Raw genomic sequence first — 25,221 nt, 5'->3', positions numbered from 1 at the left:
GGGATTGGTGGCCCTTGCCGAAACCTAGGTATTCCCTGCCTTATCCCCTGATAAACATTACCATCGTTCTCCACTAATAAACAGGCGTTGTTTTTATAAAAACAATAATAATGGGATTAAGCATAACCATTTCGCAACATCAAAATACTAGGTATCCCGAACAAACAAGCCAACACTGTTCTAAAAAAAATATTCGTGATGGAACTCAACAGTGATAGGGTGATTTTTTTATATTTGGAAAGCCACAAGTGGCTATTGTTAGAGCACTCCAGCATTTAAATGTGAATAAATCTTTTGGGTCTCGTACCATCGCTCGTTATCGTGATACTGGTAGCGTAGCCCGACTTCAAGTGGACGGAAGAAAACAGCAACATCAGCAGCTGAAATGGTTCTAAAAGTAAGGAAGCTACTTGATCGCATCGCAGTCGCCGAAAAATGGCTCATGAGCTGAACACATCGCAATATTCCATTCGGAAAATATGGAAAAATGAGTTCGGGGTAAAGCCATTGAAATTTTAAAAAGTGCAAGAACTTACACCGCAACGGAAAGAAAATAGACTCAAAAGAGCTAAAAAGTTGCTTCGCTTGGCCGAAAGTGGTGAACTGCCGAATTTGGCTTTCTCCGATGAGAAAACATTCGTTGTACGCAGTTTGTAAATGAAACACAAACAAAATTATCGAGTTTACTTGCCAAAGAGTTTAGCTGAAAATGTGCACCTTCGGTTGGCCACCAGAACTCATGTGCCGGTCATGGTGATGGTGTGGGCCGCAATAACAGCCGATGATCGCTCTCCGCTCGTATTAATCGCATCGTGGCATCAGAATAAATGCCGAAGATTATTGCGAAAATATTCTGGAGGGTGTATTAAACCCTTGGGCACGCAAACATTTTGGCCGCAGACCTTGGACATTCCAACAGGACTCAGCACCATCGCACCCAAGAATGCTTACAAAATGAGGTTCCTCGCTTCATTTCCAGCGCACAATGGCCACCAAAATCTCCGGTTACCAATCCGTTGGACTATTGTGTCTGGAGTAATTCTGAAATCAAGGTTGACGCTAAAAAATACCAAAGTGTCGTTCACCTCAAACAAGCGCTTTGCCAGGAATGGGCCGAAATACCGCAGAGCAACATTCGGACAGCGTGTGATGGTTTTATTGGCCGTTTGAAGACCATAATTCGTGCCATAGATGGCCCATTCGAACAAATCTAAACTTATTCTAAAATTTGATGCTATTTCCGACTTGTTCTGCTTTCATTCAATAAAATGTTTAAAAAAATGTAAAAATTATGGCGTTTGACTTTGTTGCAGGTTTTTTCTTATCTCATCCTGTATATTTACCTAATAAAAAATTGTAACAAATATTGTACTATTCGGTACTTTTCGTGCACTTGTAATACCAATTATAAAACTCACTCTTTATTACAAAACTTAGAACCAGATATCCCAAGACCAAATCTTCGAAATTCCAACTCCACCGTCCAGCCTAAGCCAAACTGTCCCGAATTTAATATATTTTAGTAAAGCTCACAGACTTAGTACACATTACCAAAACCACCTTCATATATCAAACTTACTTTTCAACCCTGATTCTCGTACCAGATATCTTTGATTTTGATTTCAAAATAAAAAATATTATCTGTTTTACTTAATTTCAATTTTTGTAGGTATTTTTTTAATTTTTTGATTTTTTTAAAATATTCTCAAAATAATTAACCAAACTTTTTTCGTTTCCTCTCATTTCAGATTCTGTCTCGTGTTCCGTAGAAAAAATCACAAACATTTTTTCACACAAAAAATGCCGCAATGATTCCATTTTCCAATAAAAACAACAGCAGCAAGAAAACCACCATGAATCTTCAATTAGATTTTCCGCTGAAGAGGGTTTAAAAGCCACGAACTGCATAAGCTCCCCCAGAAAAAAATACCGCAAGCAACAAAACCTCCCCCTAGCTTAAGTAGCTTTTGTGGCTCTTGGAGGACAAAGAGCAGAAGCTACTTAAAAACACCAATAGTTTTATCATCAACCCAAAAGAATTCGAAGGAATTTTTCGAATAACAAAACAATTTTTAAGATTAAGAGAGGATAACACAACAACAAATATGACTGAATTACATAATAAGGCCACAACAACAACAACAGAAAATGTTACAATAAATCCAACCAGCCAACAACATATTAACATGAATCACAGATTTCGAAGAAGAGTTGAAGAAGTGAAATCGGAACATAGTCGGAGATTTAAAACTAGCCCTCTTGCCCTCACTTCTTCAACATTCCTGTCACTGTCCTCAGCATCTAACAGTCATAGGCCTTGGCCATTTTTATTAGTATTAGGCCTTATTTTACAATTGCCATGGATGGCCAGAGCAGAATTGGATCGCAAATTAGATGTCTCGGAAGGTGTTCCCGTGGGCCATCAAATTGGTTACATTGGCGAACAATTGCCAGGGGTGGACAGTGGCCCACCCTACCTAATTGTACCCGTGCCAGGTAGCGGTGTGGACACGGATTTGGCCATTGATCACACCACCGGTGAAATACGGACAAAAGTGCGTTTAGATCGTGAAACTCGGGCCTCCTATAGCCTGGTGGCCATACCACGCAGTGGTGAAAATGTGCGCGTTCAAATACGAGTGCTCGATGAAAATGATAATGCTCCCACTTTTCCAACTGCGGTTATGAATATTGAATTTCCGGAAAATACACCACGCGATGTTAAGAGGACGTTAAATCCGGCTCGCGACATGGATCTCGGTCGTTACAATACGCAGCGTTATAATATCGTGTCGGGTAATACGAACAATGCTTTTCGCCTATCATCGCATCGGGAACGGGATGGAGTGTTATATTTGGATTTACAGATCAATGGCTTTTTGGATAGGGAAACCACGCCATTTTATAGTCTGGTCATTGAAGCTCTGGATGGGGGCACCCCACCGCTGAGGGGCCAGATGACAGTGAACATTACCATACAGGATGTGAATGACAATCAGCCGATTTTTAATCAAAGTCGTTACTTTGCAACGGTGCCGGAAAATGCCACAGTGGGTACCATGGTCCTACAGGTCTATGCCACAGATGCCGATGCCGAGGAAAATGGTTTGGTGGAGTACTTCATAAATCGGCGACAAAGTGACAAGGAACAAATGTTTCAAATTGATGCCCAGACTGGTTGGATTTCGGTAAATAAACCCCTGGATTTTGAGACGAGGGAGTTACACGAACTGGTGGTGGTGGCCAAGGATCATGGGGAGACGCCCCTTGAAACCACAGCCTTTGTTTCGATACGGGTCACCGATGTCAATGACAATCAGCCCACAATAAATGTGATTTTTCTCAGCGATGATGCCACCCCGAAAATCTCGGAATCTGCTGAACCTGGGGATTTTGTGGCCCGCATTTCGGTGCGTGATCCCGACTCCAAAACCGAGTACGCCAATGTCAATGTGACCCTTAATGGGGGAGATGGTCATTTTGGTTTGACCACACGGGACAACATAATATATCTGGTGATAGTCAATATGACCTTGGATCGGGAAATCACCCCCAATTACACCCTCTCCGTGGTGGCCACGGATAATGGCACACCCCCTCTACATGCCTCGAAAACAATTTATTTACGAGTCACAGACATAAATGACAATGCCCCCGAATTCGAGAAATCCATTTATCAGGCAAATGTCATGGAAATCTCAGATCCTGGCACCTCTGTGCTCCAGGTCTATGCCTATGATCGGGATGAGGGCAATAATTCGGCAGTGACCTATAGTCTTTTGGATACACCCGATACCCATTCACAATGGTTTCAAATTGATACCTACACGGGAGTGATAACTACGAGGACCCACATCGATTGCGAGACGGAACCAGTGCCGCAGCTAACCGTATTGGCCCATGACAATGGCCATCCGCCAATGTCATCGACGGCCACAGTTTTGGTTACCATACACGATGTCAACGATAATGAACCGATTTTCGATCAGAGTTTTTATAATGTCACCGTGGCGGAGAACGAGGCGAAGGGAAGGTGTATTTTAAAGGTAAGTCCAAGAATTTGAAATTATTTGAAGTTAAAAAGGATCGGTTGAGATCTTTGCCTTAATTTTGAATTAGAATCGTGACATATTGTCGACAACCAAAGAATTACTTTTAAGGCCTGCAAACTTAAGTTTCTTTAATCCGTAGGATAATGCATTTAAGGTAAACTTTTTGTCAGACATCCCAAAATTTTATTTGAGATAAAGGGGGATTCTAAGAACTAAAGAAAACCTTTTTTTTAATCGAGGGACAAGATCCTCCCTTTTTCACACTTTTGGAAACTCTCAGACAAAGATTCTTAGGTCTGTGCATCTTAGATATGCACCATATATCTCCTAGGAATCTTCATCTGAAAATTTCCAAAAGTGTGAAAGAGGGAGATAATAATGAGGGAAATAAATTGGTCAAAAATTTTAACCCTCAAGCGAGGCAGGGAAGGTGTCTATTAAAAAAAATGTTAAAAACTGCCTTTAAACGGAATGTCGAAAAAGTTTACAAAATTATTTGCCATAAAATTCCACTATGGGCCCTAGACCTATAGTATCTGAACGTCGGGAATTCCCATTTAATAAAAACACTTTTTAGGGTTAAAGCCGTCGTACTTTATGTGAGTTTAAGCTAATTTCTCCCACAAAACACCATTTTTAAGCTATGACTCCAAAGACAAAAATTATCCTCATCAAATTTTACTATATGCCACCAAAGAAAAGAAATCCTTATAGTCATTATATATCAGGAAAATACTAACATCTATGTTGCCAAAAATATGCGAAAATATTTCCTCATTTTTTGATAAATTTATCCTCTGCCGTTTTTCGAATTGAGGCCTGAAATTAATATAAAATGTACCTTTAGAGAGTAGGTGTCAAGGGAGAAAATATTCTACACAAACTTCAGAATAAACCAAATTTCTAGCTTCAATAGTTTTTAAGAAAATTAAATTCGAATTTGTAGATTATAAGCCAAAATTATGAGTTGACTTTTATTCGCTGTTAATTTAACAGGTTTTCTTTCTAAGACAAGGTCTCCCTCAATACTTAATTTTTTGGGGAATGCATCAAAGGAAAAAATATTCTGAAACCAATTTCACTATGAGTCACCAACGAAGATAAATGTATATTTCCATCATGTATCCAGAAAATATGACCATCAATGTTGCCGAAAAAATGTACAAAATTGGAAGTAGAGGGTGAGATAAAAAAAAAACTGCCACAAAGTCATACGCCATTATTTTTACTTATTTTTAAATTTTATTGAATGAATGCAAAAAATGTCGGAAATAGCATCAAATTTTAGAATAAGTTTAGATTTGTTCGAATTGGTTACCTTTAACACGAATTATGGTCTTCAAACGGCCAATGAAACCGTCACACGCTGCCCCAATGTTTCTCTGCGTTATTTTGGCCCATTCCCGGCGAAGCGCTTGCTTGAGGTGATCGACACTATGGTATCTTTTAGTGCCAACCTTGCTTTCCAAAATACTCCAGACACAATAGTCCAACGGATTGGTATCCGGAGATTTTGGTGGCCATTGTGCGCTGGAAATGAAGCCAGAAACCTAATTTTATAATCATTCTTGGTTGGCGCCTGCTGAGCGAGTGTTGGTGCTGAGTGCCTGTTGGAATGTCCAAGCTCTGCGGCCAAAATTTTTCGTGCCAAAGGCTTTAATAAACCCTCCAGAATATTTTTGCCATAATATTCGGCATTTATTCTGATGGCACGATCGATTAACACGAGCGGAGAGCGACCATCAGCTGTTATGGCGGCCCACACCATTACCATGGCCGGCGCTTGAGTTCTGGTGGCCAACCAAAGGAGCACATTTTCAGCTGACCTCTTTGGCAAGTAAACACGATCATTTTGTTTATTTTCAAACTGCTGGACAACGAATGTTTTCTCATCGGAGAAAACCAAATTCGGCAATTCACCACTTTCGGACAAGCGAAGCAACTCTTTAGGTCTTTTGAGTCTATTTTCTTTCTGCTGCGCTGTAAGTTCTTGCACCTTTTGGAATTTCAATGGCTTTACCCCGAGCTCATTTTTCAATATTTGCCGAATAGAATATTGCGATATATTGAGCTCACGAGTCATTTTTTGGTCACTACGACGCGGATTTCGATCAAGTCGTTTCTTTACATGTCGAACCATTTCTGCTGATGATGCTGTTTTCTTTCGTCCACTTCCTTGACATATATCTGGCTACGCTACCAGTATCACGATACCGAGCGATGGTACGAGACACAAATGATATATTCACATTTAAATGCAGGAGTGTTCCAACGATAACCACTTGTGATTTTCCAGCCAAATATAAAGAAAGCACACTATCACACTCTTGAATTTCATCACGAATAACTTTTTTTCTGGAAGATTCTCACCGAAATGCTTTTGTACGCTTGTAAACAATATATTGTCACTGTAATAATTTTAACAGCTGTCAGACGAGTGGCTTAGAAATAACAGCAGTCTGAAGTTGGTTGCAGTTTTTCATCTCATCCTGTATAAAAATTTCTTAAAATCTATTAAACTTGGATATATAATTTATTTTAAGATATTTAATTAAATTTTATGTGGAATATTTCATCTTTTGACACTTTCGCCTTTTATACTACTTCGTAGCATCAACTAGAAAAATAATAGAGAGAAAATTTATCAAAAAGAAAGTTGGGAAATATTTGTGGGTACACATGTTAAGCTATTTTTGTGATATGCAGTAGAAATAGAGATTTAATGAAGAATATTTTTGTCTTTGCCATTATACTTCTGATAAAGATTTTGACTTGGATTAGGAACATATTACATTAATAGTAAAAAAGCAAAGTCTTAATTGATATATGTACATTTCGAATGCAATTTTCTTAAAAACCAATAGACCTAAATGAATGCTTTATTCTGGTATTTGTAGTAAAATTTTTGGTAGAATATTACTTCTCTTAACACTTTCTGACAAAAACCAATTTTATGTCACTTTCTGGTGTCAATTCGAAAAAAGATCAAGGGAAAATTTATCAAAAAATTAGGAAATATATTAATTTTTTTGTTTTTTTTGGAACTTTGATACCAATATTTTTGTGATTTGCAGTGGAAATAGAAATTTATTTCCTTTGGTGACTTATGGTGAAATTTGATGAGGAATATTTTTGTCCTTGAGGTCATTCTTCTAAAATGATAGTTTGTTAAAGATTTTTGCACAAATTATGGTTTTTACCCGAATATGTTTTTTTAATATATTTAATTTTTTTAAATTTAATTCTTGGCGTTTGTTTAAGATTTAGACTTAACATCTTATAGGACTTATAGTAAAATTGTATTACAACTAATTTTGTGGGATATTTTGTCTTCCAACAATTCCCTTTGACGACTCGATGTAGGGCTAAAATTTATAATCAAAACAAGTAAAAACGAACTTTGAATTCCCTCCACCATTTGGTACAAATTTGGCAATTTTTAAAAAAATTAAAATCCATTAAAAATTCTATTAAAATCTTAAAAATACCGAATGTAGCCATATATTAGGGTCTATACGACGATGTCGACCTGCATACGCAACTTTTGTCATAAGCCTACACAGACCAATTTCTGGCATAGTCTGTAGTATCTATTAGGAACTTCAAATACAAAATTTGAAATAATTCCGGTAAATAATGTCGCTAAAATCATCAAAATACCGAAAATCGGGGTGTACAGTTATATGGGGGCTATACGAAAACGTGGACCTGCACTGACAGTTTTCTGTAATAGGCTGTAGCATTCATTACGAACTCCAAATGCAAATTTTGAAACAATTCCGGTGAATAATGTCGCTAAAATATATATGGGGGCTATACGAAAACGTGGACCTTCACAGACAATCTTCTTTCATAGGATGTAGTACTCATTACGAACTTCAAATACTAAATTTGAAATACTTATGTTAAATAATGTCGCTAGAATAATCAAAATACCGAAAACCGGGGTATACCGTTATATGGGGGCTATACGAAGACGTGGACCTGCACAAAAAATTTTCTGCCATAGGCTGTAGTATCCGTTGCAAACTTCAAATATCAATTCCGGTAAATAATGTCGCTAAAATCTTCAAAATACCGCATATCAGGAGGTACCGTTATATGGGGGCTATACGAAGATGTGGACCTACATGGCCCATTTTCAATACCAAAAGTTCTGCAGACATGATACACATTTGAGTAAATTTTTATGAACTTACTTCATTTCGTTCGGAAGCTAGAGTGATTTCCACAGACGGGCGGACGTTTTTGAATCGACATAGAATTTTACGCTGATCAGGAATATGTATCATTTGTGGGGTCTAAAATGTATATTTCGAGCTGTTACATACGGAATGACAAACTTAATATAACCTCCATACTATGGTGGAGGGTATAATAATCCCCGTATTGATGTCTGTAAAATTGCCTGGGACCCTACATTACTAAAATGCAAGGAATCCAAAGACTCTTAATCCGAAAAATTTAAAAAAAAGGTGGAAAGGCGACTGCTTAACTTACCGCTCTATTTAGGTAACTTTTCGATATAAGCTTTTATATGTCGTCTTCCGATACACATGTCTTCTTTTAAAACTCTACTTTCATAATATGCTGAATTGTCCTCGTAATTATTTTTGGTGTTGAATGGATTTCTTAATTCTAAAATTTCAAAAACATGTAAAAAATGGGGACTTTTCTTTTCAATTTAAGTTATTTTGCGATGTAAGCTTTCAAAAAGACAAATCACGTGTCTTTTATTTTTAGCTGTATTTTCATAATCAGCGGATTTTTTGTGTTGCACAGTGTTAAAAAACACAGAGAATTCATAGCAAGACAATTTTTATTTATTTTAATTTCAATTTTTCACGCTATTAATTTTGGCCAAATATTACCGATGTATGACCCAAATACTCAACGATCTCCCAGAGTTTCACACCATTCTATTCTGTTATAATAATTGTTTGCTATTATAAAATTTTCATCAGCTCTTAATTCCTACTCTCTGTACTAAGCTCTAATGTGAACCCATTAGACCACATCATATATCTATTTTTTGCATTTATATTTTTTTTACAAAATTGAGTGAATTGCGCCCAAAGCTATTTTAACACATTCATTATAAAAATCTCCACTGAAGAAACAAAAAAAAAAACCCAGCCGTTATGCTGATGATGAAATCTCATTATGTCGTCGTAGTCGTTGTTGTCTTCCTACCAAAGCTGCGGAGCCTAAACGGACGGCGGGGAAGTGTTTAATTATATTAGAAAAAAAAAAACATAATTTAGTTTGAATTTCGAGGTCACATACCTTGGCTTGCCTGTAGTTAGTTGTCTATGAAGGGGGAAGTAACAGCGTTATAATCAGTCTTTACGTTATGGACTTCAATTATGAATTTGCTATGCCAATTCGAAAATTATAGACTTCGAAAAAAATTAGTTTTGGAATGTCAATTTGAGAAATACACATTTTTTTTTTTTTGACATTATTGATGGTTGGGATTTTTTGCGAAATTTTGTTTCCAAGCTATTATTAAACAGGGAGCAATGGTCCATTAGATATGGCCCCCATACAATTTTTAATACTAAACTGTTTAAACAACAAATTTTCCAATTACGTAATCCATGGGAACTATTTCTTTTATTTTTATAATGTTTGGTTTTCCAATATCATAATTTCTAAACCCCAAATTTTGAACTCCAAACACCCAAACACCAACATTGTTCCAAAAAATAAGAAACATCTTTAAGATAACATCCTCCCAATGTAGCCTTTTTTTCCTAAGACCGTTTTTGGCATTATTGCGCATCTAAACAGTTTTATTTATTTGATGGCACACAAATCGTTGTTCGGCCAACAATCCTAAGAACCGCCAACCAAACGAAATACCCTTACAAAGTATCTGAGAAATGTTGACTCAAAAAAACGAGTGAGAACAGAAGACATATTTTAACTGTTTGGCATTGTTCTAAACATTGTTGCTGTTGCTCAATCCAGGAATACATTTTTTGTGTTTTTATTTTTTTTTTGCCATAAGAAAGATCTGCTCGGAAGATACCAAGAAGAAAAGAGAGTAAGCAGATGATGATGACGATACTATTGCTTTGGTTCGATTTTGTTAAGGGAGGGTGTATTTGGTTTTGTCATTTCATTCGAAACACTTGGAAATGCCTACCATGCCATTCTACAAGAAGACGACGTGACCCTTCTACGAAAAGATCTCCTTGGCGAGAAGAGCACGTGCACTTGTCTACGAGAAGGCCATATGCTCTCTTTTACGAGAAAACCATGCGCTCTCTTATTTGAGAAACCAACAGCTGTTCTCTGAGAAAGCATGCGCTTTTTCTCCGAGAAGACCTACAGCACTTCTCTTTGCTCTTCTATGAGAAGACCTACTTCCAATCATCTATGAGAATACCTTCTTAGTGTCTTCTATGAGAAGACCTACTTCCAGTCTTCTATGAGAAGACGTTTTTCCGGTCTTCTATGAGAAGACCTTTTTCCGGTCTTCTATGAGAAGACCTTTTTCCGGTCTTCTATGAGAAGACCTTTTTCCGGTCTTCTATGAGAAGACCTTTTTCCGGTCTTCTATGAGAAGACCTTCTGCCGTTCTTCCATGAGAAGACCTCCTGACGGTCTTCCATGAGAAGATCTTCTACCGGTCTTCTATGAGAAGACCTTCTTCCGGTTTTCTATGTGAACATCTTCTTCCGGTCATCTATGAGGAGACCTTTTTCCGGTCTTCTATGAGAAGACAGTCTTCGGGTTTTCTATGAGAAGACTTTCATCCGAACTCCTATGTGAAACCTTCTTCCGGTCTTCTAGGAGAAGACCTTCTTCCGGTCTTCTAGGAGAAGACCTTCTTCCGGTCTTCTATGTGAACATCTTCTTCCGGTCATCTATGAGGAGACCTTTTTCCGGTCTTCTATGAGAAGACAATCTTCGGGTTTTCTATGAGAAGACTTTCATCCGATCTTCTATGTGAAGACCATCTTCCGGTCTTCTATGAGAAGACCATCTTCCGGTCTTCTATGAGAAGACCATCTTCCGGTCTTCTATGAGAAGATCATCTTCCGGTCTTCTATGAGAAGACCATCTTCCGGTCTTCTATGAGAAGTCCTTCTTCCGGTCTTCTATGAGAAGACCTTCTTCCGGTCTTCTATGAGAAGACCTTCAGCTCTTCTGGGAGAAGACCTTCTTCAGCTCTTCTGTGAGAAGACCTTCTTCAGCTCTTCTGTGAGAAGACCTTCTTCAGCTCTTCTGTGAGAAGGCCTTCTTCAGCTCTTCTGTGAAAAGACCTTCTTCGGCTCTTCTCTGAGAAGACCTACAGCTCTTCCCTGAGAAGACCTACAGCTCTTCTAGGAGAAGACCTTCAGCTCTTCTAGGAGAAGACCTTCAGCTCTTCTAGGAGAAGACCTTCAGCTCTTCTAGGAGAAGACCTTCAGCTCTTCTAGGAGAAGACCTTCAGCTCTTCTAGGAGAAGACCTTCAGCTCTTCTAGGAGAAGACCTTCAGCTCTTCTAGGAGAAGACCTTCAGCTCTTCTAGGAGAAGACCTTCAGCCCTTCTGTGAGAAGACCTGCAGCTCTTCTAGAAGACCTATAGCTCTCCTATGAGAAGACCTTCTTAAGCTCTCCTATGAGAAGACCTTCTTAAGCTCTTCTATGAGAAGACCTATAGCTCTTCTATGAGAAGACCTATAGCTCTTCTATGAGAAGACCTATAGCTCTTCTATAAGAAGACCTATAGCTCTTCTGGGAGAAGACCTTCAGCTCTTCTAGGAGAAGACCTTCAGCTCTTCTAGGAGAAGACCTTCAGCTCTTCTAGGAGAAGACCTTCAGCTCATCTAGGAGAAGACCTTCAGCTCTTCTAGGAGAAGACCTTCAGCTCTTCTAGGAGAAGACCTTCAGCTCTTCTAGGAGAAGACCTTCAGCTCTTCTAGGAGAAGACCTTCAGCTCTTCTAGGAGAAGACCTTCAGCTCTTCTAGGAGAAGACCTTCAGCTCTTCTAGGAGAAGACCTTCTGCTCTTCTAGGAGAAGACCTTCAGCTCTTCTAGGAGAAGACCTTCAGCTCTTCTAGGAGAAGACCTTCTGCTCTTCTAGGAGAAGACCTTCAGCTCTTCTAGGAGAAGACCTTCAGCTCTTCTAGGAGAAGACCTTCAGCTCTTCTAGGAGAAGACCTTCAGCTCTTCTAGGAGAAGACCTTCAGCTCTTCTAGGAGAAGACCTACAGCTCTTCTATGAGAAGACCTTCGGCTCTTCTATGAGGAGACCTTCGGCTCTTCTATGAGGAGACCTATAGCTCTTCTATGGGAAAACCTTCGGCTCTTCTATGGGAAGACCTTCGGCTCTTCCATGAGGAGACCTATAGCTCTTCTATGAGAAGACCTATAGCTCTTCTATGAGAAGACCTATAGCTCTTCTATGAGAAGACCTATAGCTCTTCTATGAGAAGACCTACAGCTCTCTTCTATGAGAAGACCTACAGCTCTCTTCTATGAGAAGACCTACAGCTCTCTTCTATGAGAAGACCTACAGCTCTCTTCTATGAGAAGACCTGCAGCTCTTCTAGGAGAAGACCTTTTTCAGCTCTTCTGTGAGTAGACCTTATTCAGCTCTTCGATGAGATGACCTATAGCTCTTCTATGAGAAGACCTTCTTCAGCTCTTCTATGAGAAGACCTTCTTCAGCTCTTCTATGAGAAAACCTACAGATCTTTTATGAGAAGACCTACAGCTCTTCTATGAGAAGACCTACAGCTCTTCTATGAGAAGACCTACAGCTCTTCTAGGAGAAGACCTTCAGCTCTTCTGGGAGACGACCTTCAGCTCTTTAATGGGAAGACCTTCTTTAGCTCTTCTATGAGAAGACCTTCTTTAGCTCTTCTAAGAGAAGACCTTCTTTAGCTCTTCTATAAGAAGACCTTCAGCTCTTCCATGAGCAGACCATCAGCTCTTTTGTGAGAAGAACTTCAGCTCTTCTAGGAGAAAACCTTCATCTCTTCTCGGAGAAGACCAACAGCTCTTCTTTGAGAAGACCTACAGCTCTTCTCTGAGAAGACTACACTATCTTCTTTGAATTTTCTTCCTCTGATCTTTTCTGAGATTTCTTTTCGTCCTTTATGTTTGAGGTAGTTCATACCAAATTCGTTTCGACTGTCTCAAAATGTAAGCCTTTGTTTTCTTATTTTTGGCGAAAAGAAATCCAAAAGAACAAACAAACCAAAAATGAAATACGATGAAATGGACAAAGACATACCGTGGACTTTGAGTGGTTAGAAGGACAGATGGATGGATGACTGTCTGGTATATGACTGGCTATTTGTTTGACTGAAAGGAGTTTTGCGAAGATTTGGCTCCGTCGATTTTTTTTTTTTTTGCTTTTTCATTTGGCAGCCATGCCGGCTTGCCTTGCCTTAGTTTAACTGAAACGCTCATGTCAAATTAAGAAACTACTAAGGAAAGAAACATTTGCCATTGCCACTTTTTGGGTTATCTTTCTCCCTCTCTCGCTTGCTGTTAGTTGTTGTTGGTTATTTCGTATTTCTAAATGGGGGAGCAAATTACCCTTTGGGCAGCTGCGAATGGCATTTGAAAATGGGGATAATTGCAATGGCATGGTGGTGTTGTTGCTGCTGTTGGAGTTTTAATAAAACTTCTATAGGTTTGTTATGTTTGTTTGTTGTTGAAATTCTTTTCAGTTAGCTGATGTTTTGCGGGGCAATATGGCTAAGCCAAAGTCTGTTGTTTTTTGTTGTTGTTCATTTTTTTGATGTTTTCAACAGAAAAGTGTTGACGGGGCTTTGCCTCTGTCCAGGTTATGTTAAAACACAGAAAATATTAAAGAAGAGAAAAAAACCTCTTATAATTGGTCTCATGGGGGATGGCTTCCGCTGTCTGCCGTCTGACTGAGTGACTGCCAGGCTGACTGGCTGCCTGACTGACTGGCTATATGAGTTTTTAATTTCATTAGCTTTGTTAGCCTTGAAGTTGTACTTTCCAAATGATTGAAACCTCGCTGAAAATTTGATGAATATCTTCAAGTCAATATTGCTTTGATTAGTCAGTCTAACGAACGAAAGACAAAGAAAGCCAAGCCACAGAAGAGTCAAGAAATTATATGTCTATGGTATCTACAGAACAGCGCACAATCGAAATGTAGAAAAATATAATTTATTTTTAATTTTCACTTATTGTGTTTTTCTAAAGAAACTCTTTTAAATTGCATGATTTGCCAATTCCAGTTCAGTTTTATGTTCTGCGGTTGTTGGTGTTGTTTTTTGTGCAAATAACAGACTTTGCTACCAAAAAAAAAAAAACTCCAACACAAAGTCGGCAAATTATATGGCTGACACTGGCATGTGCGTCAATGATGTTACCACTCAAAATGTGGCAAATATGGAAACAAATTGGAAATCAATTTCATTTTTTTGCGAAGCAATTAGAATTTGTATGAAATAACTGTACAGGGGAATAATGCAATGTGAAGGACCTTTAAGCTTCCTACGTGAGAAGAAATGATGAGAAAAGATTAAATTATTAGTTTTCTTTTATTTCAGTTTTCTTTAATTTCGAAAGTGGATGAATTTTTGTTGGGTAATTTATTTTTCATTTTAGAAACTGTAGCATGAAATCTAATCGGGATAAAAGGCCTTCTCAAAAAGGGCAGGATGGTCCTCACAAAAAGTCCCGGAAGCCTTTCTTTTTTCTTCCAATAGTCAAGAAGATATTCACCTAGGAGGCCAGAAGAAATTCTACCAAAGGATTGAAGTCCTTCTTCCTTTCTAAGAAATCAAAGGGTGATCCCCATGAGGCCAGAAGTTCTTGGCATAAAGAGCCAGAATGTCTTATTTTGGGAGGTCAGAATGTCTTCTCAATGAAGGCCTGAATGTCTTCTCATAAAAGGCCAGTTTGTTTTCAGATAGAGGGTCAGAATGTATTCTCCCTCAAAAACCCCAGAAGATCAGAAAACCCAATTAAATATGACTAAAAGGCTTTCTGCCAGTCTAATATTTGAAGGCCAGGAGGTTTTCTCTAAGACCACCCGAATGTCTTAGAAGACGTGAAGGTCTTGTCATAGAAGGCGTGAAGGTCTTCTCATAGAAGAGCTGAAAGTCTTCCCATAGAAGACGAGAAGGTTTTCTGATAGGAGTCGTGAAGGTCTTCTCATAGACGACGTGAAGGTCTTCTCAAAGACGACGTGAAGGTCTTTTAATAAAAGACGTGATGGTCTTGTAATAAAAGACGTGGAGATGTCCTCATAGAAGACGTGGAGGTGTCCTCATAGATGACTTTAAGGTCTCATAGAAGACGTTAAGGCCTTCTCATAGAAGACGTTAAGGATTTCTCATAAAAGACGATCCGAAAAGAAGGCTCGGAGATCCTTTCAAAGAGGTTGAAGGGTTGAATGAGGCTGAAGGTCTTCTCATAGAAGACGTAAAGGTATTCTCATTGAAAACGTGAAGGTCTTAACATAGAAGACGTAAAGGTCTTCTCATAGAAAACGTGAAGGTCTTCTCCCAGAAGGGCTGAAGATATTCTCCCAGAAGAGCTAAAGGTCTTCTCCTAGAAGAGCAAACTGGAAGAAGGTCTTCTAATAAAATACCAGAGGAATGTACCAGAAGGTCTTCTACTAGAAATGCTGAAGGTCTTCTCCCAGAAGAGCTAAAGGTCTTCTCCCATAAGAGCTAAAGGTCTTCTCCTGGAAGAAGGTCTTCTTATAAAAGACCGGAAGAATGTCTTCTTGTAGAAGACCGGAAGAATGTCTTCTTATAGAAGATCGAAAGTAGGTCTTCTCATAGATGAAAGGAAGAAGATCTGCTCATAGATGACCGGAAGAAGGTCTACTCATAGCAGACAAGAGAAGATCTTTTAACTGAAGACAAAGAAGATCTTCTCATAGAAGGTCAGAAGAAGGTCTTCTCATGGAAGACCAGAAGACGGTCTTCTCATAGAAGACCAGAAGAAATTATTCTCACAGAAGAGCTAAAATTCTTTTCATAGAAGATCTGCAGGTCTTCTAATAGAAGTCTAAAAGAAGGTCTTCTCATAGAAGTCTAGAGGAAGGTCTTTGTATAGATGAGCTGAGGGTCTTCTTATAGAAGTCTAGAAAAAGGTCTTCTCATAGAAGTCTAGAAGAAGGTCTTTGTATAGATGAGCTGAAGGTCTTCTTATAGAAGTCTAGAAAAAGGTCTTCTCATAGAAGTCTAGAAGAAGGTCTTCTCATAGAAGACCCAAAGAAGGTCATCTGCCCATAGAAGTCCTGAAGAAGGTCTTCTTTTCATAGAAGACTTGAAGAAGGTCCTCTCATGGAAGACCAAGAGAAGGCTTTCTCATAGAAGTCAAAGAGAAAGCCTTTTCATAGAAAACCAGAAGAAGGCCTTATCGTAGAAGACCAAAAGGTTTTTTTTTATAGAAGGTCTTTTTATGACAATATTCCCAAAAATTGTCCAAAGTTGTTGACCTCTGAATTCCCACCGCCTTGAAGATGTCTGTTACCACCTACCTAATTAGATAATAATTTTCACATTTTTTGGGTGTTTAGGAAACAAAAATAATAACTAATTATTTTTTATTTTCATGCATACATATTCTTAATTCACACGAACACACGCAGACACACAGCCATACACGCGCCGAAAAATAGCTTAGGGAAGCTATGCGGTAAACACCTCAAATTCCATAATAAGCATCGAAAGTTAGACGCTTAGATAAAACAATATTTCTTAACTTGGCTGTAAATACGCCTATTATTGTTATTTTCTTCTCTTTTGCTTTGTGAAGTCTTTTCATTGGCTAGATTTTAGAATTTTGAATTTAAATTATACCAGCCATGTAAATTGAAGTGGGTATTCGGGTTTAAAACACTGGTATTTTTATTAGATTTTCAGATGAGAAATAAGGAATAGATTTTTAAAATTTAGTTTTTAATTTTTATGTTCTTAAAATCTCGATTTCCAATAATGTTTGTTGTACCTCTGTTAAATTTCAATAATACATTTTCTAAGGCTCAGGACTAGCAAAGAATTATCCTTCACACTTCAAGATGAACATTTCCCAAGAGATATGAGTTTTTGTACCTTCAAAAGGCAGGGTATCTTCTATTCGTCTGAATCAAACATTTTCTCCAGCCTTTTGTTTTTCCCTCCATCTTTTGTGGTTGAATTTCTAACTGCCTATAAAATTAAAAAGTCATTATGCAAATTACTTAGGTTGATATAATTATTATTGTTGTTGTTGTTGTTGTTGCTTTTGTTGCTGTTATTAACTTTACTGGGTTTCTCCCAAACACATGGCTTGGAAATATTTCTGCCATCAGTTAATTTAAAAGACAACATAATTTTACTCCAAAAAAAAAAAAAGTGAACATCACAGCACAACTAAAACCAAGCAAGACTTATAAAACAGAGAAAAACTCTCAAGGTCCGGACATCATCAGATTGATTCGTTGACTTGCAACAGTCGAAAAGGGACGAAGGGGACAAAAATAAATACCTACATGGCAAATAACATACAATTATTGTTTCACTAGGTAACAACTACTTCATGGCTGGAAATGGCCCAACACATGATGTGAGGGGGGGAAGGAGTCGGAAAAAGGGTGGGGGGAATTAAATGAAAAATTGTAACCAAATCGAAATTAAATGTAAGAGGCGGTGTTGGTGGTTGAGGGTAAAACGACTTTGGCTTTGGTGACTGTCGGCAACATGATTCCTTTATTTTCTTTGCCATACCTTAAATGTCTAGGGTTCTGTCGGAGTACATACATACTGTATGTACATATGTTTGTCGATCATTGTGTAGGTTAACGCAAATGAATACCTTTTTCTATCTTTTGCAAATTCCTGGTTTGCTTTAACATTTTTTTTTATTTTTCTCTACTCTACTCATTTTGTGAAGTGCGAACAAGTACCCCATTAAAAAAAGAAAATGTTGTGGGAACCCCGCAATTGTTTTGTGGCATAGCTCTACCATGTAGAACTAATTGTAGGTTATGCCTATAAACGCATAGGGAATTTTCTAATTTTTCGAAATTCTTTTTCATGCCCTTAGAACAAAACTGTACCCAAACACTAGGAGAACTGGTATAACGTTTTTTTTTACAAAGGAAGGGGAAAAGAAAATCGCAATTTCTGAAAAATACAAAAACAAGTAAAATAGTATCAGTCGATTTTGCCGACAGATGTATACCCCCAGCCTTGAGTTATGAATGTGACAGATTTTGACTATATCGACTACTTCTTGTACTTTATATGATTTATGTGCAAATTTTCGGAAAATGGAAATATGCGTCAGGTAACAGATACAGCGGACCGAAGTATTCCATTTTCATACTTCATCTAATAAAGAGGGTATAATTAAACAATTAAATTTAGTAAAACCCAGGATTGACTACATTTATAAGTAATATTATTATTTAGTTCGATAAAGCTGGAATTTAATTCCCTCCACCATGTGGAAGTAACTTGCAGAATGTAAAAAAAAAATCTGTAGAGAAACGCCACTATAATTTTAAAAATTCCGAATGCCAGGTGTTACGGTTATATGGGTCCACACGAAAAAGTGGACCTTTACAACCATTTATCTGCCAGAGAAGGAGCTATCTATTACGATCTCCAAATAAGAAGTTTAAGATAATCCAGTTGAAAAAGTGTAGCTATATTCATTAAAAACGACGAATATAGGGAGGTACACGAAGACGTGAAATTGTATGGGCAAATTTGTGTCATAGGAAGCAGTTCCCACTGCGATGTGAGACAAAAATGGTCCAAATACCGATTATGGGTATAGAAAATTTTCTGTCATTACAAACTCCTAATACCGAATTTGAAACAGTTCAGGTGAAAATTGCGACACAAATTATCAAAATATCGGAAATCTGCAAGAACAGTTATATTGGCATAAACTGAACCGACAATTGTCTGCAAAAGAAGGCCTATCACGCACTCCATATACTATGTTGGACAAAGATTTTTTGAAAAATTTAGCTAAAATCCTTAAAATATCGAAATTTGGAATATGGAAGCTAATACAAAGCTCTGGACCTGTGCAGGAAATTTTCTCCCATAGGAAGAAGTACACATCAAGAGCTCTAAATAAAAAAAATTAAATTTTTAAAATTGTAAGGATTCCGGTGAAAACTGGTAACACAAATCATCAAAATACCGAATATCTATAGGTTCAGTTATGTGGGACCTACACCAAGTCGTGAACCTATATATTTTCAAAACCTAAAGACCTAGAACATATCTAAGCAACATTTTATCAATCTAGGTGTTTTTTCGTTCGGAAGCTAGAGTGGCAGACATCGTAAAATCGACATAGATTTAGATGCTGACTGTTGTTGAGAAAATTGCCAGAAATGAGAAGAAATATTTATTTTTTTCGAAACGAGAAATTCGGTATTTTGGTATCCTTTTCTGCAGAGTGGTGAAATAAGGATGAATTTTTATACCCCCAGCCTTATTTCTTATTAAAATGACGGTTTTAGTCTACAAATCTCTTTGGAATAAATCCGTTTCAGCACAGTTGGAGTCGACATAGCGATTTCCGTCCGTATGTCTGCCTGTGTGGTGCGCATTATAACTCTCGAAGGGAGTATCCGATTTGCTCTAAACTTGGTACATCGATATATTATTGTCAAAATTAGATCGAGTTCGGAGATGTACAATAACGGTCCACTTCTTATAGTATCTCCCCCATAAAAGTTCAAAATTTTCAAAAAAAAAAAAAAAAAAAAAAAATGAAACAATAATTTTCCTCGTTGAAATGGAAAGCATCTTTCGATTTTGTGTAAACTTTGCAAATCATAATATTTGCATCAGTGCTAGATCAGGTGTGAAAATGGACAATATCGATCCACTCCATCTAGTAACTCCCCACAAAAGGTCAACATTTAGAAAAAACAAGTAAAAAAGTATCGGTCGGTTTTGCCGACAGATGTATACCCTCAGCCCTATTCACCCTCTATGGAGTGGGTTTTGAAAGAATCGTTCAATATTGTCCATTTCGTATCCCACATAAATAAATATGATATAAATATAATTATATATAAAACTAATTATATATGTAAACAAATAAATTATAGTAGATGGATATAGCAATTGTAAAGAATCGCTGAATCGCTTCGTAATTTATGATAGATGAAAATATTGAAAATTGTGTCCCTTTGTGGGTGAGGTGCCAGAAGGTATTCGAAGATATATAGCATCTTCACAACAGATCTGGTGTTAGCAAAAATTATTGTATGTGTGAAATTTGAAGAGAGTTGGATCCTTATTTCGCTTTCTTTGAGTGTTATGTTTTTCAAAATTAGATTATTGCTTCCCTTTCTGTGCAGAAAATATATATTTTTAAAATTTCGACCATTTGTGGGGGATGTACCAGAAGAAGTGGACCGATATACTCCATCTTAACACCACACCTTGACTAATAAAATGATTAGGATGGTTAAAATTTGAAGACAATCGAACTCTTAAATCACACTTTATGAGAGTTGTAATTATTCACAATTTTGACCATTTGTGGGGGAGGTACTTGAAGGAGTGAACCGATATTATCCATTTTAAGACCAGACCTAGCACTGATGCAAATATTAGGATTTGCAAAGTTGGAGCAAAATCGGATCATCGTTTCTCTTTCTGTGCAAAAATATATGATTTGCAAATTTCGACCTTTTGTGGGGAGGTACCAGAAGGAGTGGACCGATATTGTCCATTTTTACACCTAACGTAAAACTGATGCAAATATTAGGATTTGCAAAGTTGGAGCAAAATCGGATTATCCCTTCTCTTTCTGTGCAAAAAATATATTTTTTGCAAATTTCGACCTTTTGTGGGGGAGGTACCAGAAGGAGTGGACCGATATTGTCCATTTTTACACCTAACGTAAAACTGATGCAAATATTAGGATTTGCAAAGTTGGAGCAAAATCGGATTATCCTTTCTCTTTCTGTGCAAAAAATATATTTTTTGCAAATTTCGACCTTTTGTGGGGGAGGTACCAGAAGGAGTGGACCGATATTGCTCATCTTAACACCAGACCTTGGGTTAATATAAATATTGGGATGTGTAAAATTTGAAGACAATCGGACTCTTAAATCAAATTTTATGAGAGTTGTAATTATTCAAAATTTTGACCATTTGTGGGGGAGGTACTTGATGGAGTGGACCGATATTGTCCATTTTCACACCTGACCTAGCACTGATGCAAATATTAGGATTTGCAACATTTAAAGCAAAATCGGATTTTTCCTTCTCTTTCTGTGCAAAGAATAAATTTTTTGCAAATTTCGACCTTTTGTGGGGGAGGTACCAGAAGGAGTGGACCGATATTGCCCATCTTCGAACTCGATCTAAGTTTGACAAAAATATTACGATGTACCAAGTTTGGACCAAATCGGATACTCCCTTCGAGAGTTATCGTGCGCACCAGCCAGCCAGACAGACAGACAGACAGACAGACGGACGGACGGACGGACGGACGGACATCGCTAGATCGACTCCAAATGTTCTGAAACGGATTTGGTCCAAAGAGACCTAGGGTCTAAAACCGTTATTTCGACTAGGCACGTTTTGACCGTATCAAATGATATATACCCTCTGTAGCCATATGGCTGAGGGTATAAATATACCTCTAATAAAATGTGAAATAATAGTTCGATTGCGCTCAAATTACACATATCATAATATTTTTATTAATCCAAGGTCTCGCGAGAAGATGCAATACATCGGTCCACTCCTTGCGGTACCTCCCACCACAAAGGGTCAAAATTTGGAATATCAATGAAGCTCATAAAATGCGGTATAAAAATCTGATTACATTTAGACTTAGTTCTTCTCAATATTTCTATAAGCACAAGATCTGTTATAAAGATGGTAGAGATCCGACCATTTCAAAGGATCAAGTTTTTTATTAAACAAAACGATTATTAAATTCGAAAAAAGCGAGAATTTTATTTTTACAATCTTAACCAAACAAACCTATTTTTTTAACCAATTTCGGTTTTGGAGTTTGACAAGGTGCTTCACGACGACCCACAATAGGTTTAGATTTACGAATTGAGATTGCAAGATTTTTATGATTTTTGTCGTAAATTTTGATTAAGTTTTCTTGTTACCGATTCGATGCCCCCATATTTTTTACCCCCTAGGACTTTTCCGTACATTAAACAATTTTTATGTGTATTTTAATAAAAGTTCATTCTTTCTGACACATAACCTTCTTTACATAACCTTCTATAGGCCCTCCACACATCCAGATATAGGTGAGATTGAGAGATTTTAGTATGATATTTTTTTCATACTATTTTAGTCTTAGAACAAGAATCCATCCCCTGGCCCCGAATTTTTTTCACTTGCTGCTTTAATCATTAATTGTTAATTTGTTTAGTTCTCATGTCATTGCTGTGGTTCGACAACCTCATCAGTCATTCGGCAGGGAAAAATCAATTGCAATTTCTTGCGTTTTTTTTTTTTTTTTTTTTGCAAATACCTTTTGTAAAGATTTGTTTTGTAGATACAAAGTAACGCTTAGCCTGTGCTAACTCATGCGTAAGTATCTACCATCATTTGCCTTGAGTTTCGCTTTCGTAGCTGAGGCTGATAGAATATCAATAACATTGAAAGTGTTCTTACTGGGACTCAGGTTAATATCCCGTTGAGTAGGAAAATAACTAACCATTAATTATGGACGGCAACTTTGTTGCAGTTTGTGGGATTCCACTTTTTTGCAGTGGCCACTTGGAAATGAGAAGAAGAAAAATAAAACCAAACTTTTTGAACTATGATGAACCTAAATTAGATGAATGCAATTTTTTTTGCTATCCATTTTCCACGACCAGCAGACATGTTGATGTTTTTCGAGCTGTCTCGCCTCTCGTAGCTGAAATATGAGTTGCGAATTGTTTACCTCTTTTTGTATTTCTAGGTGATGATGTCTGTGAATTGTTTTGAAAAGACCTTAATCGTAGACTAGAAACAAAAAGTGACAACAAAAAAATAGTAACATGTCTGTAACAGTTGTAGTTGGTATTGTTGTTTTTGTTTGTCATATTATTATTGTTATTTTGCATAGAAAACAAAACCACTCTAAATACGGTAAAGGGGAGCATAATTTAATACTACAAATATGAAAATACTAGCAAAAACTACAAAAACAAGAACAACAATGTCTGAGGTGCTGTTGGCCCCATAGACATCTCATAAGTTCACCTTCTAAAATTACTAGCATTACAAAAATTTCAGCAAACATAGAAATAAATAAAAACACACACACACCCATACATAAACAGACAAGTAACCAGCAAGCCAAGAAGCAGAGCATCAACAACACCAAAACAGCATCAACAGACACTCAGATGGAATAGAAACAACAAGAACAACAAAACAATGGGCAAAAACAACATTTGGCCCAACAAGCAAAACATGTTTCCAAAACTCACCACACTTGTTGATGCTGGCCACATTAATGAAACACAGAGAGAGAGAGAGAGGGAGAGAAATAGAGTATTTGTATAACCACAAAACACATTGGAGCTCAGAGCGCCACCAAAGTTATGTGATTCTCCTGAGAGCCATAAATGAAGGCACGTTGTTTTCTGGTGCTGCTGTGTGTTAATGTTTTTCTAACTCACAAGTGTGTGTGTGTGAGTGGAGATTGGGTGTTTTGCTGGGATTCCTTGGCCGTTGTGTCTGCGCAAAACTACTACCATCACAGTTATACCTTATGGCTATGGAGCCCACTATCTTTGCTGGGGAGATAAATGTAAACACAAGAGCTGGGCATATTTTAAGAATTTCAAATGTGCGCTCTCTCTCTCTCACTTTGCGAAACTCTCAATAATACCATTCTATGTTTAAAAGTAAGCAATGAAAAAAACCTAATAAGCCGGTTTTTCATAAGTTTAGCTCTTCAAAAACAACTATCTTTGCTCAGACCCATACACTGGCACTCACACACATACAAATATGGTAGTGAATAAAAACAACTGAACTTAGGCAAGTAGAAGAAGCTGACAAGACAAGAAGAAAAAAAAACAACAATAGAAGTTGAAGAAAACGAACTGTTTGTATAGCTAAAAGGTTTTAAATTTCAGAAAACAACAATAACAGGCAGCAGCAACCACAGTAGTAATAACAAAAACAACAACACCACGCCATAGACATTACTAACCAACAAAAACAACGAAAAACAGAAAAGCACAAAAAAAACAAAAACCTAGAATAAATGAAATGTTTAGGATTAGATATCAGTGATGATTTCTGAAAATAATCATAATAATGATGATGATGATAGGCCCATAAACACACAGAGACACAAAGGCGAACGGGCAAAAAGCACTCACACCAATATGCATAAACAGCAATAACAACAAAACTAAAACCACACAAAACATTAGCCAGAATTCAGAAAAAAAGAAAAATCCACACACCAGGCCAAAAAACGTGTTCGTGCCTTAAGTCTTTCGTTTGAAAAATATTTGAAGTTATGCTTTTGGCAAATGTTTGGTGTTTGTCTTTTTTTCATTTTTGATTTTTTTTTGTTTTTCAAATAACTGACTTTATGATTTATTCTCCCAACAAAAATCTGTGAATTTTTCAGATAATGTGTGATTTTTGCACAACACACAGAAGCTTGAAAATTGATGTTTTCCGACATGTTTTTAATTTACACCAAAGAATAACACACATTCGACGTTGAGCACCCTCAAGTCATTATAACACTCGTCATGTAGGTGACAGTTTTAATAGTTTTGTTTATCTGTCATGGCATCAATGATTGGTTTTGTTTGTTCACTAAAAATATCTTAATGAGGTTAGTTTGATTTTGACTCAAAAGGAGAATTCATAAAAATCCTCATGAAAGGGTCTATGCGAAGGAGACTTTTGGGTTGTTAATTGGTTAAGTAAGGCCTAGCATATATTCTCTGGAATAAAGTCTCCCTGCAGGTCTCCTACATAAAAAGACCTTTGGAAGGTGTTTTGTTAAAAAATTCTGTACATAAATAAATAATTATAAGCCCTTTGAAGGGTGATTATTGGATTAGTTTTTAGTAACACATTAATTGACTCCAAACCAAACAAATATTGGCGTTTTATGAGCTTTATGGATATTTAAAAATTTGACCCTTTGTGGGGAAGGTATCAGAAGGAGTGCGCTGATATATCCCATCTTCACAGCAGATCTTGTGTTAGTAG

At 37.3% G+C, this 25,221-nt stretch overlaps 1 protein-coding gene across 1 annotated transcript in view; it reads left to right on the top strand.

The window, feature by feature from the left end:
• Nucleotides 1–25,221, top strand: part of LOC101889189 (protein dachsous) — a 472,944-nt gene that overhangs the window by 48,309 nt on the left and 399,414 nt on the right. The window contains exon 2 of the mRNA XM_059121118.1: nt 1,749–4,046. Within this exon, the coding sequence (XP_058977101.1) occupies nt 2,106–4,046 (1,941 nt within the window). The 5' untranslated portion in view covers nt 1,749–2,105. The remainder of the gene's footprint in view (nt 1–1,748; nt 4,047–25,221) is intronic.

The sequence above is a fragment of the Musca domestica genome, unplaced genomic scaffold (assembly GCF_030504385.1).
Source record: "Musca domestica strain aabys unplaced genomic scaffold, Musca_domestica.polishedcontigs.V.1.1 19, whole genome shotgun sequence".
NCBI classification, from domain to species: Eukaryota; Metazoa; Arthropoda; class Insecta; order Diptera; family Muscidae; genus Musca; species Musca domestica.
The sequence above is the reverse complement of the archived record's forward strand: the minus strand, read 5'-3'. Positions and strand labels throughout refer to the sequence as shown.